The sequence below is a fragment of the Lissotriton helveticus genome, chromosome 9 (assembly GCF_964261635.1).
Source record: "Lissotriton helveticus chromosome 9, aLisHel1.1, whole genome shotgun sequence".
NCBI lineage: Eukaryota > Metazoa > Chordata > Amphibia > Caudata > Salamandridae > Lissotriton > Lissotriton helveticus.
In genome coordinates, this window is record NC_136070.1 from 954,240,706 (window position 1) to 954,253,306 (window position 12,601).

Consider the following 12,601-nt stretch of genomic DNA (forward strand, 5'->3'; position numbering starts at 1 on the left):
TTGACGAGTATTTTGACCACTAGAATTCTCTCCATTTTCCATTCCTGCGGAATGGAAAAGGCGAGACCTAAAAATTTATCATATAATGATCCTAATTTCTCCATACATTTTGTTTCATGTACTGGTTCTACCTCAAAAAGTATGCCAGCCACCAATAATCATGCCGTCTTATGTTTCACTCATGTACTGCCAATGTTTGGCCTCCATGTCTACCTCAATCTGTAAACCTATAACTACTACTGTACACATTTTTGTTAAGTGCCTTCGGGTCAAGTTTGCTCCATATAAAACTCTACAAATAAATGCAAATAAATAAAATGTTTTTTCTAAACGTTGTTTAGTATTATTATTATTTAATGCTGTGCACTAACACTCATGCTTTGCATGAATATTGGTGTACTTGGATATACAGTGAAAGCAGGAAACATGATTACCTTTCTTTCTGTGTGGATTCCCCTGTGCAGGTCCTGCACCTGGTCTGTCAGAGGGAATGTAGCCTGTCTCATTAGTTTGTTTATAGGGGGGTGAACTTGACTTGGATCAGCTAAACTCCTCAGGCTTTTTGTGCATGTTCATTTGGTAATTGAATGAACTTTTCGCATGACATTTCAGTTGCAGAAGAATGTTTTGCTAACACAAATTATGTAAGTGAATTAGGCCAGCTGCAAAATATATTTTTTCATGTGTACCGCCTAGCTGGTAGAAAAAAAACACTTGTGCTTTGTGCCCCAGAGGAGAGAATTAATGTTTGGCTTTTTTAAATGCTCTCATGGCCACGTATGTCTACTCTGAGATATCATTAAAAGCGTTTGGCAAGCCTAAATGACAGCTGCAGTCACAGTAATGCCCTCAAAGCTTGTTTCTGTTTTGTTTTGCAGTTGCAAGTGATCCAATTTAAGAATTACTACACAGCCTTCCTGACTGTGCGTATACAACAGAGAAGGCCTGCAGAGGTGGGTGAAGGTCCCTTGAAGTGGCGCACCTGCCTGAGGAACTACAGACTGATGCCAAATCCACACACCGAGGAATGTTCTCACGATTACGTGTCCCTGTACAGGCATCAGGTGAGAGTTTTTCATACTATATGTGAGCAGGGGAACACAATATAGGTCAGACTGTCACTGCCTTTCTAATAACACACATTAGCAACATGATGGGTGATAGTGCCGAGTTGGGGCAAATTAAAAATAATATGGTTTAACCTTTTTCTTATCATAACTTAGTTAATCACCATTCCGCACTGGCTTTGAATATACTCTCTACAGGTGGCGGGCCTTTGCCACCATGTTTTGAGGTAGCTATGCATCATAAGTTAAACCACAAATTTATTTTCTAAGTTCAGGGTATGACGAGAGTTTGAATTAGTTTTAAAAGCTTTATTTTTCATTAAGAGATTAGTAATATACTTTTTATTCAAATTAGTTATTTAGTTCAAGTAAGTTTACGTTTAAAGAAGAGGGGTAGATAGAGGGACAGAAAGGCTAATCTTCCTACCGATAAGTGAACAGCGGCTACAAGTAAGTTTACAAAAATATCATCAAAAGTATGCTTAGAACAAACGATTAAATAAGGCATCAAGCATGTTCCATAGTGGAACAATACCCTATTCTAAAGAACAGGACCACAATTTGAGTCAGCAAAACTCATGAAGAGTTCAAGTTCAAATGAAAAAGCGTGAGATAAAGAGAGCTTGAAGCTCAAAATTCAATCAAAGCAGCATAACCTCCCATATGGAGTTGTTCATGAAACTCAATAGAATTTCAGCAATCAGGCACATATGCATACAGTTGCAGTAGCAAGGTGTATTTTTAATTAAGTATCAATAGTAATGTATCCAGATGAGAAGTGTTAGCCACAGCCGTCAGGCAAGGGGAATGGGGGAGAAAGTGGATGTTTTGAATCTACACTAGGAATACGCACTAATATAAAAAGGCAAAAAGAAAGTTGTAAATGTGTAGCATGTATCTCCTCTTCAGATCCAATCAGTCGACAGCATTCGTCTCAGAGCTAGTTCAGCTTCTTCCTTTCCCACAAAATAATGTGAAGCCTGCAAAGTTTTATTATGAAGGTTGTTACAGATGTTCTGAATATGAGATCTTCGATTCATCAACCTCCTTTCCCATAGGCAGTGACCATATTCTAACCTTCTAATGTATTACATTTCGTTGGGTTAACTATGAACTGCGTAAAAGAAGAAACATCAGCTTGCATGATATTGTTTGGCAATACATTTAAATAATACAAAACAAACAAGCATTTGCAATGCAATAGGTCTCGCATTAATAAAAGTTTTACCTATTGGCGTTGCACATTATAATGCAATGCCAAGAGCTCAAGCTTTCAGTAATGCGAGACCTATTGCATTGTAAATGCTTGTTTTTTCTGGGGGCACTGCCCCTCTCAAAAGCGTCTGGTAGCATTACACTACTGTCAGCCAGCCTCTTAGATCACTACACGAACAGCTCCGAGCGACAAATCCAATATCGGCAAAACAGATTTCATCATTGTGTACATTAAATTTGTGGACATTTAGTTTTGCTTTTCCCCTTGCAATAATGACCTACAGAAAGCCAGACGTGGCTGGACGTCTCCCATGTGACTTACCAATGGTTCAACTTGCTTTTTTTCTACTTGAGCCTAGTCAGACTGTGAAGCGATCATATTGTTACTAGTTACAAAGCCTAGTTACTTTAACCAATTATTCACAGAGGGAGCAGACGGGGCAGAATATAGACATCAACCTGGATAAAATCTGTTGCGGGCTACCAAAGTCACACTGGGGTCACCCACCAGTGAGCTGCGGCTTGCACCCGCGTGCACTTTTAACTTTCTAGCTGCAGCTTTAGCATGCCATGTAGTAATGAGTGACAAAGGTCCAGGACTGGTTGAAAGAGTCACTCATAAAAAGTACGCACTTTGCAGGTGTCCACCTTGACTGTGAGAGTGACTGCACAGGGAGCCATTTCCAAACACCTGCAGGGAGGTTCGCTGTTAGAAGAGGCAGTGTGACGGTGTAACAGTCCTAAGGCACAAAGCATAGTGAGAAAGAGTAATGTACCGTATTTAACAGCTTCCAAAACAGGAAGCACACTGTAACTGGCTAACGCGGTACAAACGCCAAATTAAGGGTGCATAGAACACAGAAGTTAGAGAAGACCAGAAAGCATCCTGGTTATGCTATACCACTGAAAGATACTTGCAACACAAGTCCTACAAGCTCCACGTGTAGCCACTACGCCAGATTCCACTGACCGAGCTGCGCTACACCCTCCCTATTTACTCAATTCAGCATTAGCTCCGTCTGACCACTGAACTGCTGATACTGAAGCTTCATTGCATCTTTAGGACCATAATAACGAGACTCTAATCTAAGCGTCCCTGCTTCCTCGCAACGTGTGGACCTTACTGAGCAGTCCATGCCACTCCTCTCTGTCCCATTCCCTTATGTGAATTGCTACAAACACTACGATTACATAAAACATTCGGCAGTCACGTCAGCCTGCCTGATCTCAGCCGAATGTGGTTTGAAGGATGCATAGCAACTTACCTTTGGCTTGCTGCGTCCCTGAGTGCCTATCATCCCATTGGATGCCCACGGGCGTGAGGGCAGTCTCCAGGCACAGGCTGCGCCACCCTACCAGCCCTGGGAAGATGGTGCGTCCCGCGCCAGCGAAGAGGAGCCATAAGGACACAGATGGTTCTAAAGCAGTCAGTGCGACTAGCCGTGCAATGACTAATCAACGGCAGTACTTCTGCCACAAAGTGCCTGCCAGCTTCCCGAACAAAGTGCAGGTCCCGCGGGGAGCGCTGGCTGCAAGGCACGGTCATGTGACTGCGCGACCCGCCCTTTCCTTCAGGAGATGCGAGGCACAGGGCTGCCGGGGATGGCCATTGTTCTGACGCTGCTGGTTTAACCAGCAACAGGGTTTAAGATCACAGTCCGCCTCTCAAGCTGTTCAACTTTCGGAAGGAACCCATTATACCCAGTGCAGTTAATACCCATTCTTTCTTTGCAGACAGTCTATTTTCCTCACAAGAACACCTCTTCTAAGCCGAGACTCCATTAATTTCATCGCCTATACCCCACCTAGAGTACCTATTGGCCAATGAGCAGTGGTGGTACTCACTATCCCAAATTACCTACTGGCCAATGAGATTGGTGGTACACCACCCTCCCCAAGTCGTGAACCTCTGCTAAGAAATGTTGACGCACTCACTTTTAAACCGAAGGAGTGCATGTACTCTCTCCTGACCGTGCTTATCAAGTGTAGAAGTGTGGGGAGGGGGGCTGTACTTTACTGCTGTGGCATCCTGAGAAGTAACTGTGTTCCTTCACTGCCTTGGCACGGACAAGCTCAGTAATGATCCCACAGACTCCCGGAGTGTTCACACACCCACTTTTCCCTACTATCTCCTACCTCCATTCCTCCTTCCGCGGACACCTAAAGCGAAGAGAACACCAGCAGATGAGAGGCGGAACGATGAAAGGATGTCCGCGGTGGAGTCCGAAGCACTGTGAGGGAGGCCACAAGAAAAAGCAGGGTGGGTGCATGGCATCTGGGGACAGAGGGCTTCATGGGGCAGAGACTCTGGAGGCACCCGCCCGCCAGGGTCTCAGAGCAGAGGGCCTTACAGCCTGCACCTGCCGTAAAAGGCAAAGGGAATACAGAACCAGACCAAACAAACGGCAGGGAAAGCAATCGATTTTGCGATCACTTGAAAAACAAAGAAGCCCGCTAGTGGTGTGCGCGCGCCACAGTGAGACATGTGGTTTCAATTATCGTGCCCGTACCTGGGCACGATAATTGAAACCACATGACGGCCGGTGCTCGTAACAGACACCAATAGGCCGTGGGCGGAGCAATGCCCCTGCCTTTGGCCAATTGCGTGCTGTCTTTTATAAAAAGACGAACGCAAAGGCCAATAGCGGGCCGCAAAAGGAAAAGCACACGCACAAGCGTGTGTGTTTCCTAGACCCGTTTTAAAACCCCCCTGCAAAAAGTCTCTTGCTGCGCGAGCAGGGCTGTGCACTGCACCGCTAGGCGCGAGACCTAAAAATGATGTTTCAAAATGAACAACTCTTCTATTTGAAACATTACGTGTGGTGTATGAGAAATAGAAATTCTTGTTATCAGAATAAAGTGTTTCTTTACCAAAGCATTAAATATTTGTTTAATAAGAAGAGCCGGCAGATTTGGCAAATATTTCTAAAGATGTCAGAATAAGGTAATGCTTTGAATCTATTGTGCACATTTTAGCATGTTGAGTTTGTTTCTAGTTGAAAAGAAACCTTGCTTAAACTTTTCTAAACTTAGTTCAAATGAGTATATCTGCTAAGCGCCTTTTGCACATTTAAACGGCGTGTCATTTCATTTTAAATTGCACGTTAATCATTGCACATATAGTTATTTATTAAATTAACATTTAAGTGAATTATCTTCCTCACGGGCGTCACCTGTTTATCATTTTACAGTTTTTCTCTACATTAAACACTCAACTTCTCTATTAAATATAATTTCATCAAAACTCTCTTGAAACATGGGGCTTGGCCTAGCGGTCCAACATGGTGGACACGCTGTAAGGGAGCTCCTGTAGCTGTCCAGTAATCCGGTAAGTATCCTGCTGCATCAGCATTTAAAACGCCGCCATAATTGCTGGTGGATAGTGCCCCTGCCCTGCCGGACCTCTGAAATCCTGCTTAACGGCCCCCTCCGGGCCGGTGACGAGATCCCAGGTGCAGGAGGAGCTGAGGCCTGAGGATCCATGGCCTGGATTTGGAAACAACGTTACAATACGCGGCCCGCGATCCTATCGACTGGCAGGGACGAGGAGGCTGCCGCCGTGAGACCCTTGGTCAGTGCGGCGGTGAGTGACTGGTGCTGGGGGGCTCCATACAACGTCGCCTGCAACCCGGTGGCCATATCAGGCCGTGGCACATTTCACCTTTGGCAGCCGGGAACCAGAGGAGTCTGCGTGGCGGCTCGAGCAGGTACACACATTGGGAGCCCCCACTGCGCGATCGGCATTGTCCGCTATTGCTCCCAGCAGAGTTTCTCCAGATTGGTGGTGTGACTGCCCCACTCCGGGCGTTGCCAGGTTGTTGGCGGCTGGGCCAGGCCGGGCCTCGGGGGGCGCAGGGAGTCAGAGGCTTGCCAAAACTCTTGGACGTGGAACCATTGGGTGCCCGGGTCCCCCATTGGTTTGACGCAGAGGAGTGGTGTGGCTCTGGTACTGAGTATGGAGCTCTGCTCTGAATAGTAACTCTTTCCACAGTGCACTGCATAAGGGGGTACCTACACCGCAGAACAGCCCTGGGCCTTTATTTATTGAGGGGTGGATTTTGGATGCTGGTCCATCGGAGCATTGGAGCTGCGACGCATATGCTGTGATGCTGGCTACGCAGAGGAGACCAAGCAACTGAACTGACCAACGTAGTTTCTCGGGGCCCCATACAACGCGCCTACATTGTTCTGGTGGTGCAAACCATACAGCAGTGACCCTCCATTCATCCGTTGCCATCGACCCTCCTGAGAGATCAGAAGCTGCCATATCCAGGGCTTGATCCTGCTGTCATTTGGACTTGACTGCGATGTTTGGCGTGCAGGAGATTCCAACGTTGAGGCTGCACATCTGTGCTATCACAATCCCACCATGACTAAGGATAAGCCCTCAGGCGCGGGGGCGGGCCAGAGTACCATGGTTAAATACACCAGGATTGCAGCCCAGGACCCTGGTTCGGGCGACCAGGCAACGTCTGTCCCAGATAATGCCACTATTTTTGCTGCAATAACGCAGTCTAGGGATGCGCTGAAGGCCAGGATCGGAGCGGTCGACACCGATGTCATGCTCCTTCTGCAAGACCTTCGTAATGCTGTTCAACGCATTACTGATCAGAATCTAGGATTCCTACAGTGAAAGACACTTTATCCATCCTCCAAAAGAAAATATCCTCTTTGGAGACTACCACAAGGGATCTGGTATAATGTGATGAAGATGCCGAGGGGTGCACTCAAAGAAATAAACTCCACTTCGTGGGGTTCCCTGAAGGCTGCGAAGGCTATGATGTGGAGGGCCTTTTGGTTAGGTGGTTGACGGACTCGCTTCCCCCTGGGGTCCTGTCTCCTTGCTTCATCGTTGAGCGAGCTCACCGAGCTTTACTGCCAAAACTGGCGCCCGGCCCAGACCTATCATCGCCAGGTTATGAACTATAGAGACAGGGATATTATTTTACAGCAGGCCTGGCTTAAAGAGTCCCTCCACTATTATTCACATCCGATCCTGATATTTCCGGACCAAGCAAGTCTAGTCCAACAGCGTCGACAATCCTTTATGGAGGCTAAAGCCAGACTGCGGTCCCTTAAGATTCAATATTCCCTGCTGTTTCCGGCAAGACTGCGGAAGTCCTACAAGTCTCAGGCGCACTTCTTTGATTCACCTGAAGAAATCTTCAACTGGGCAGACAAGGTTGTCAGGACAGGCCCCATACGCCGCCCAGGGTGGACTCGGACTCATCATCGGGCGCCCGAGCCAGAAGATTGCCCTGGTCAGCGACAAGCAGCCTCGCAGATCACTCTCCAAGAGGCTCTAGGACCCGCAGCAAATCCCGCATTCGGTCTACAGAGGGCACTATATGATGGAAGGCAGCCTTGGCACATAAACTTTCATTGCCATGCCAAAGGTGCAACATCCTTGGCTACTTTTAGTAACGTCTTCCTTTGACTTTGACTTTGAAGACACTTGTATGTACAAATGACGTTCTTTGGGGATCCATTGGTGGAAGGTAGTTCCTGACCCCTGTTGGGATCGGGACACCTATCTGGCCCTGATAGTTGCTTCACCATTTCTGAGGTATTGGGGGGGGGGGGGTAGAGGGGAAAGGGATTAGGGAAAGTTGATGTTTATTGCTGATAGTGTCTTGCTTCCACAATACATATGTGCTGCCACAAGTATTTATGCCACACATACCATCCACATGTATCATTATTTACCACTGCGCCAGATATGTCTCAGTCTTGTGACAGGCGTCTTCGCATTATCAGTTGGAATGTTCAGGCCTGCTAGATAAGGTCAAGCGGGGAGCCGTGCTGTGCCAGGCTAAACGATATGAAGCTGATGTTCTGCTTTTGCAGGAAACACACTTATTAGGTACTAAAAGACTCTGTGTCTGTCACAATTTGGCTATGTACAGACATTCCACTCTGGATTCACCCGGGGCTCCTGAGGAGTGGCCATTTTAATCCATCGCAGAATTCCCTTCCTTTACCAAAAAACGTGGCTTGATCCCCAAGGTGGATTAATTACTATCACAGGCAAATTCTGTGGTGAGCTATTCACTCTGGGTTTATGCTCCTCCGCTACTAGCGTGGTATTTAACTGAGCGTTTGACTAGACTTTGGGCTGAGATTCCTCCGTTTCTGACCATAATTGGGAGTGACTGGAATGACATAATGTGTCCTATTACTGACAGGGGGCGTAGCGCAGATAGACCGGCTGAATCTTGTGAACCTAAATTGCAGCTCCTGCCGCAGGGAATGGACTGGGCAGATACCTGGCGACGACTACACCTTACTGACATGGAATAGACTTATTTCTCCAGGACACACGGGTCCTTCTCCCGTCTAGACTATGTTTTTATCTCCGTAGCTCATATACATAGACTGGACGCAGCCAAAATAATACCATGGGGCCTCTCTTACCACTCCCCTGTCCAGCTAGATCTGCAATTGCACTCTGCGGGTCCCCCCTCCGCTGGTGCCTATCCCCATGGCATCTCCATGATGAGCAATACCGAACCCATATACATACGGCTATCCCAGGTTATTTCTCACAAAATACCGGGACACTAGAGTCCTCTGTAACACTATGGGTGGCTATGAAGCCAACGCTCCGTGGGGTAGATATTGCGTACTGTACTGCACGGCTCCGACAGCGCCGCAAGAAATTGATACAATTGGAGGCCCAACTAATAGACTTAGAGCTCCGGAGTAGGACGGGTGAAGGACGCGCAGCGCACCCACAACTAGTATATACACAGCAGGTGTATACTGGTGAATTGATGGACGAGGCGAAAACTGCGTGGCTGGCTACCATTAGTAGAATTTACCAGTGGGGGGATAAATCCAGCACACTGCTGCATCGCCTTTGTCAGCGGGTGCTCAATCCAATGACTGTTCCTAATGTCTATGGCCCCACCGGGTAGGTACCTCCAGACCCTCTGCACATCGCGACTAGCTTAGCAGGCTATTATGAAGATTTGTATGCTCTTAAAGAAGTTCTCTTACCTCACGTTATTCATAAATGTATAGATTATTTACCTCCACGTGCCCTGGCAGACACAGTAAGGGAGGAACTAGATGTCCTAATAACTGCAGAGGAACTCCAGAAGGCTCGATCCCACATGCGCTCGGGTAAAGCGCCCAGCCCTAACAGCTTTCCAGGCGAATTCTATAAAAAAAACATCAATCCCTCTTGATGGCCCCTATCTTGCGGCACTTACAGCAGCTTTGGACGAAGGGAGACAGCCCAAGAACTGGCGCCATAGAGATAGTCGTATTATTTTTAAAACCAGGTAGACCCCTTGAACAGCACGCTTCATACCGTCCTATATCGTTCCTCAATGTGGAGGCCAAGCTCCTTGTTAAAGTCATAGCCAACCGCATCGTACCGCACATTACAGATTTAGTTCATCCAGACCAGGCGGGGTTTATGCCTGGACGGGCCACACACCATAACATCCACTGTGCACATAACGCCATTGCATCCGCCGACCGCCTTGATGAGCCGGCTGTGCTTCTATTGGCCGACATCGATAGAGCATTTGATTCCCTTAGTTGGACATATTTATTTTCATTTTTACATCGTTAAAACGTTGGCCTCCTTAAGTACATTAAGTACATTCAGCTTCTGTATACTGACATTACCGCCTCGGTTCGCATTGCAGACTTCACATCACAGCCCTTCCCAATAGGGCGGGGCACTCATCAGGGGTGTACCCTCTCCCCATATCTTTTCGCATTGGCTGTGGAGCCTCTCGCTTCATACTTGTGGCCCTTGTGGGATCGAACACACTTGGGCGAATGGGCTGATTTAAATACCTTGGGGTCTTCTTGTCGTCCTCCCAGCCCGTGTCCTGGGAACGTAATCTGGCCCCGCTGTGGATGCAGGTTAAGAAACACACCTGAACGTGGTCACACTTACCACCGCCCCTGTTCGGCAGATCCGCCATCTTCAAGATGGCCTCTTTGCCCCATTTATTATACCAGCTTCAAAATCACCCGAATTTGATACCGCAGGCCTTCTTTCTGCAATTGAACTCAACTCTCTGGCACTTTCTCTGTGGTGGTGGCTCTGCCCTAGTGGCATTGAACACATGCTTCCAGTCTACGTACTCTGGAGGCATAGCTACCCCAGACGTTCAAGCCTACTATGAAGCTTCTTATATTTTTATCCTCAACGACTGGTGGTATTGTGACAGGAGTGATCCCGCATATTTGGTTGAACTCTTCTTCATGGGCAATATGTCGCTCCACACGATCCTGCATGTGGGCCCGACCCTGATAACGCTTCCGCCAGCAACGCAAACGATATTCAAGGTCTTGAAACGCTCACTGCAACACATGGGATGGTGGAGTAGATGAACAAAAGAAACTCCTCTTTGGCACAACGGTCTTCGACCTCCCCGCTTCCCCCCCCCCCCCCCCCCCCCCCCATCCCGGGCAGGGATGTCTGGTTTTTCTGGTTGGGAGGCTATAGGATTAACCATGGTGGGAGATGTGCTCCACGGCCGGACCCTGAAGTCCTTTCAGGAACTGCAACACGAATACTCGATGCCTAGATAACAAATCTATAAATACCTCCAGTTTCGCCATGCATTTTCCCCCTGTGTTACACGACAGGAGACTATACCAGATTTCAACCCCAAAGAGGCCAAAGTATTTATGGGAGAGTTGGGAGAACATAAAATTATCAAAATATACCGTACATTGATAACAAATAGTCCCAATACACTGGGTGGTACGCGAGAGGCTTGACAGAAGGATCTGGATGATGAAGACTGGGCTGAGGCACTGGAGTCCCCACGTAGTGCTGCCATTGCGGCAAGGCTACGCTATATACAATTCAAGTACCTTCACAGGGTCTATTTCACATATAAATTGTGGCGAGCTGGATTGATTGAATCTCCTCTGTGCCTTCGCTGCCGTATTGCTGATGGTACTCTTATACACATCATTTGGCAATGTTTAACACTATCTAGATTCTGGCGGGGTGTCATCATGTGCTTGTCAGAGGTTTTGAGCTGAGACGTCCCCTGCTCTCACGCCTGGCCCTGCTCCACATTACAGATGTGATTGGGGGAAACATATTTAAGCGCCATCTCCTACTTTTGGGCCTCACACTGGCCACGCGAGATATTGCACGAGCATGGAAACATGCCTCTCCGCCTCTGGTTGGTGTGTGGAAGAAAGGTCTCGATTTCTGTATGGGGTTAGAGATACCAATATTTAAAGCGTGAGGATGTCCCCAGAAACACCCCAAGATCTGGACGAGATGGGCGGAGTATCCGAGATTGTACCCAGAACCCATTCCCACTATCTCCATAGACTAGTACTGGATGGGGTGGAGGTATCGGGGGATGCGCATGGTTGTAAATACGCAATTAATTGACTGGTGTGGCTAAATCAGCCATGTACTATAATGTGTATCCGATGTATGACACTACAGTTTTATGTTGTTCTATTTAGTTGCACTTTTTTTGTTTTCCAATTGTTTAAATGGCACCAAAAAGTCAACGTTTTATTTGCTAATATGTATATGGTGTTGCTGGAGCACCTGGCATCGCCAGGCCAGCTGTGGCTGTTGACAATAAAAACTTGTTGTGAAAAGAAAATAAGCTCTCTTGAAACAATATTTCCTTTATTACACATTTGCCAAAGGGTTATTTCCCTTGATCTGCTTTTTCAGACATATTGATTTCCAGTTGCCTTGCACCAATCCCCAACACTAATTAGCCCCCAATAAATTATTACATAGGTAGATGTGGATGGAGGCCCTTGTTAAATTACGCACATGGTATGCTGACTTTTTCAACCTTGATCTTCTTCTGATGACCACCAGCACTGTCAAGTGATAGAAAAGCTTTCACTGATGTGGTTGCTTCTCTTAAACACAACAGTCTAAGCTGCAGCAGGTTAATAAACTGCCTTGCCGTGATTGTAAATTCATGATTTACCACCAGTGAAGCTAGCTGAGAGCTATTAGTGGTAACCACAAACTGCACCCAGCTTAAGTCGAAAGTAAAAAAAACTTTTTTGCCGTGAGAGCATGGGACTAAGGAATGAAGGAAAGACTTGGAGAACATTCAAGTATCCTCAAAATGTATTTCCTTTTTGTGTTGTCAAGGATAAGGATTAAACTAGGTATTTCTTTAGTTACTCAAGGTAAAATAATATAATGTTTGTTTTGACAGAGGAACCTAGTGACATGACACAAATTTAAGATCCACTTTCAGCACATCACTTTACTGTCTGTCATGCACAGGAATTTAAGAAATTATGACAGAAAAAAGACTTTACAGCATTTTCACCAGTAGCACTCCTTTTTT

At 46.7% G+C, this 12,601-nt stretch overlaps 1 protein-coding gene across 2 annotated transcripts in view; it reads left to right on the top strand.

The window, feature by feature from the left end:
* NICN1 (nicolin 1, tubulin polyglutamylase complex subunit) overlaps window positions 1–12,601 on the top strand; it is a 131,370-nt gene that overhangs the window by 52,256 nt on the left and 66,513 nt on the right. For both annotated transcript variants that reach the window (XM_078661217.1, XM_078661216.1), the window contains exon 3: window positions 879–1,064. In XM_078661217.1, coding sequence (XP_078517343.1) covers window positions 879–1,064 — 186 coding nt within the window. The remainder of the gene's footprint in view (window positions 1–878; window positions 1,065–12,601) is intronic.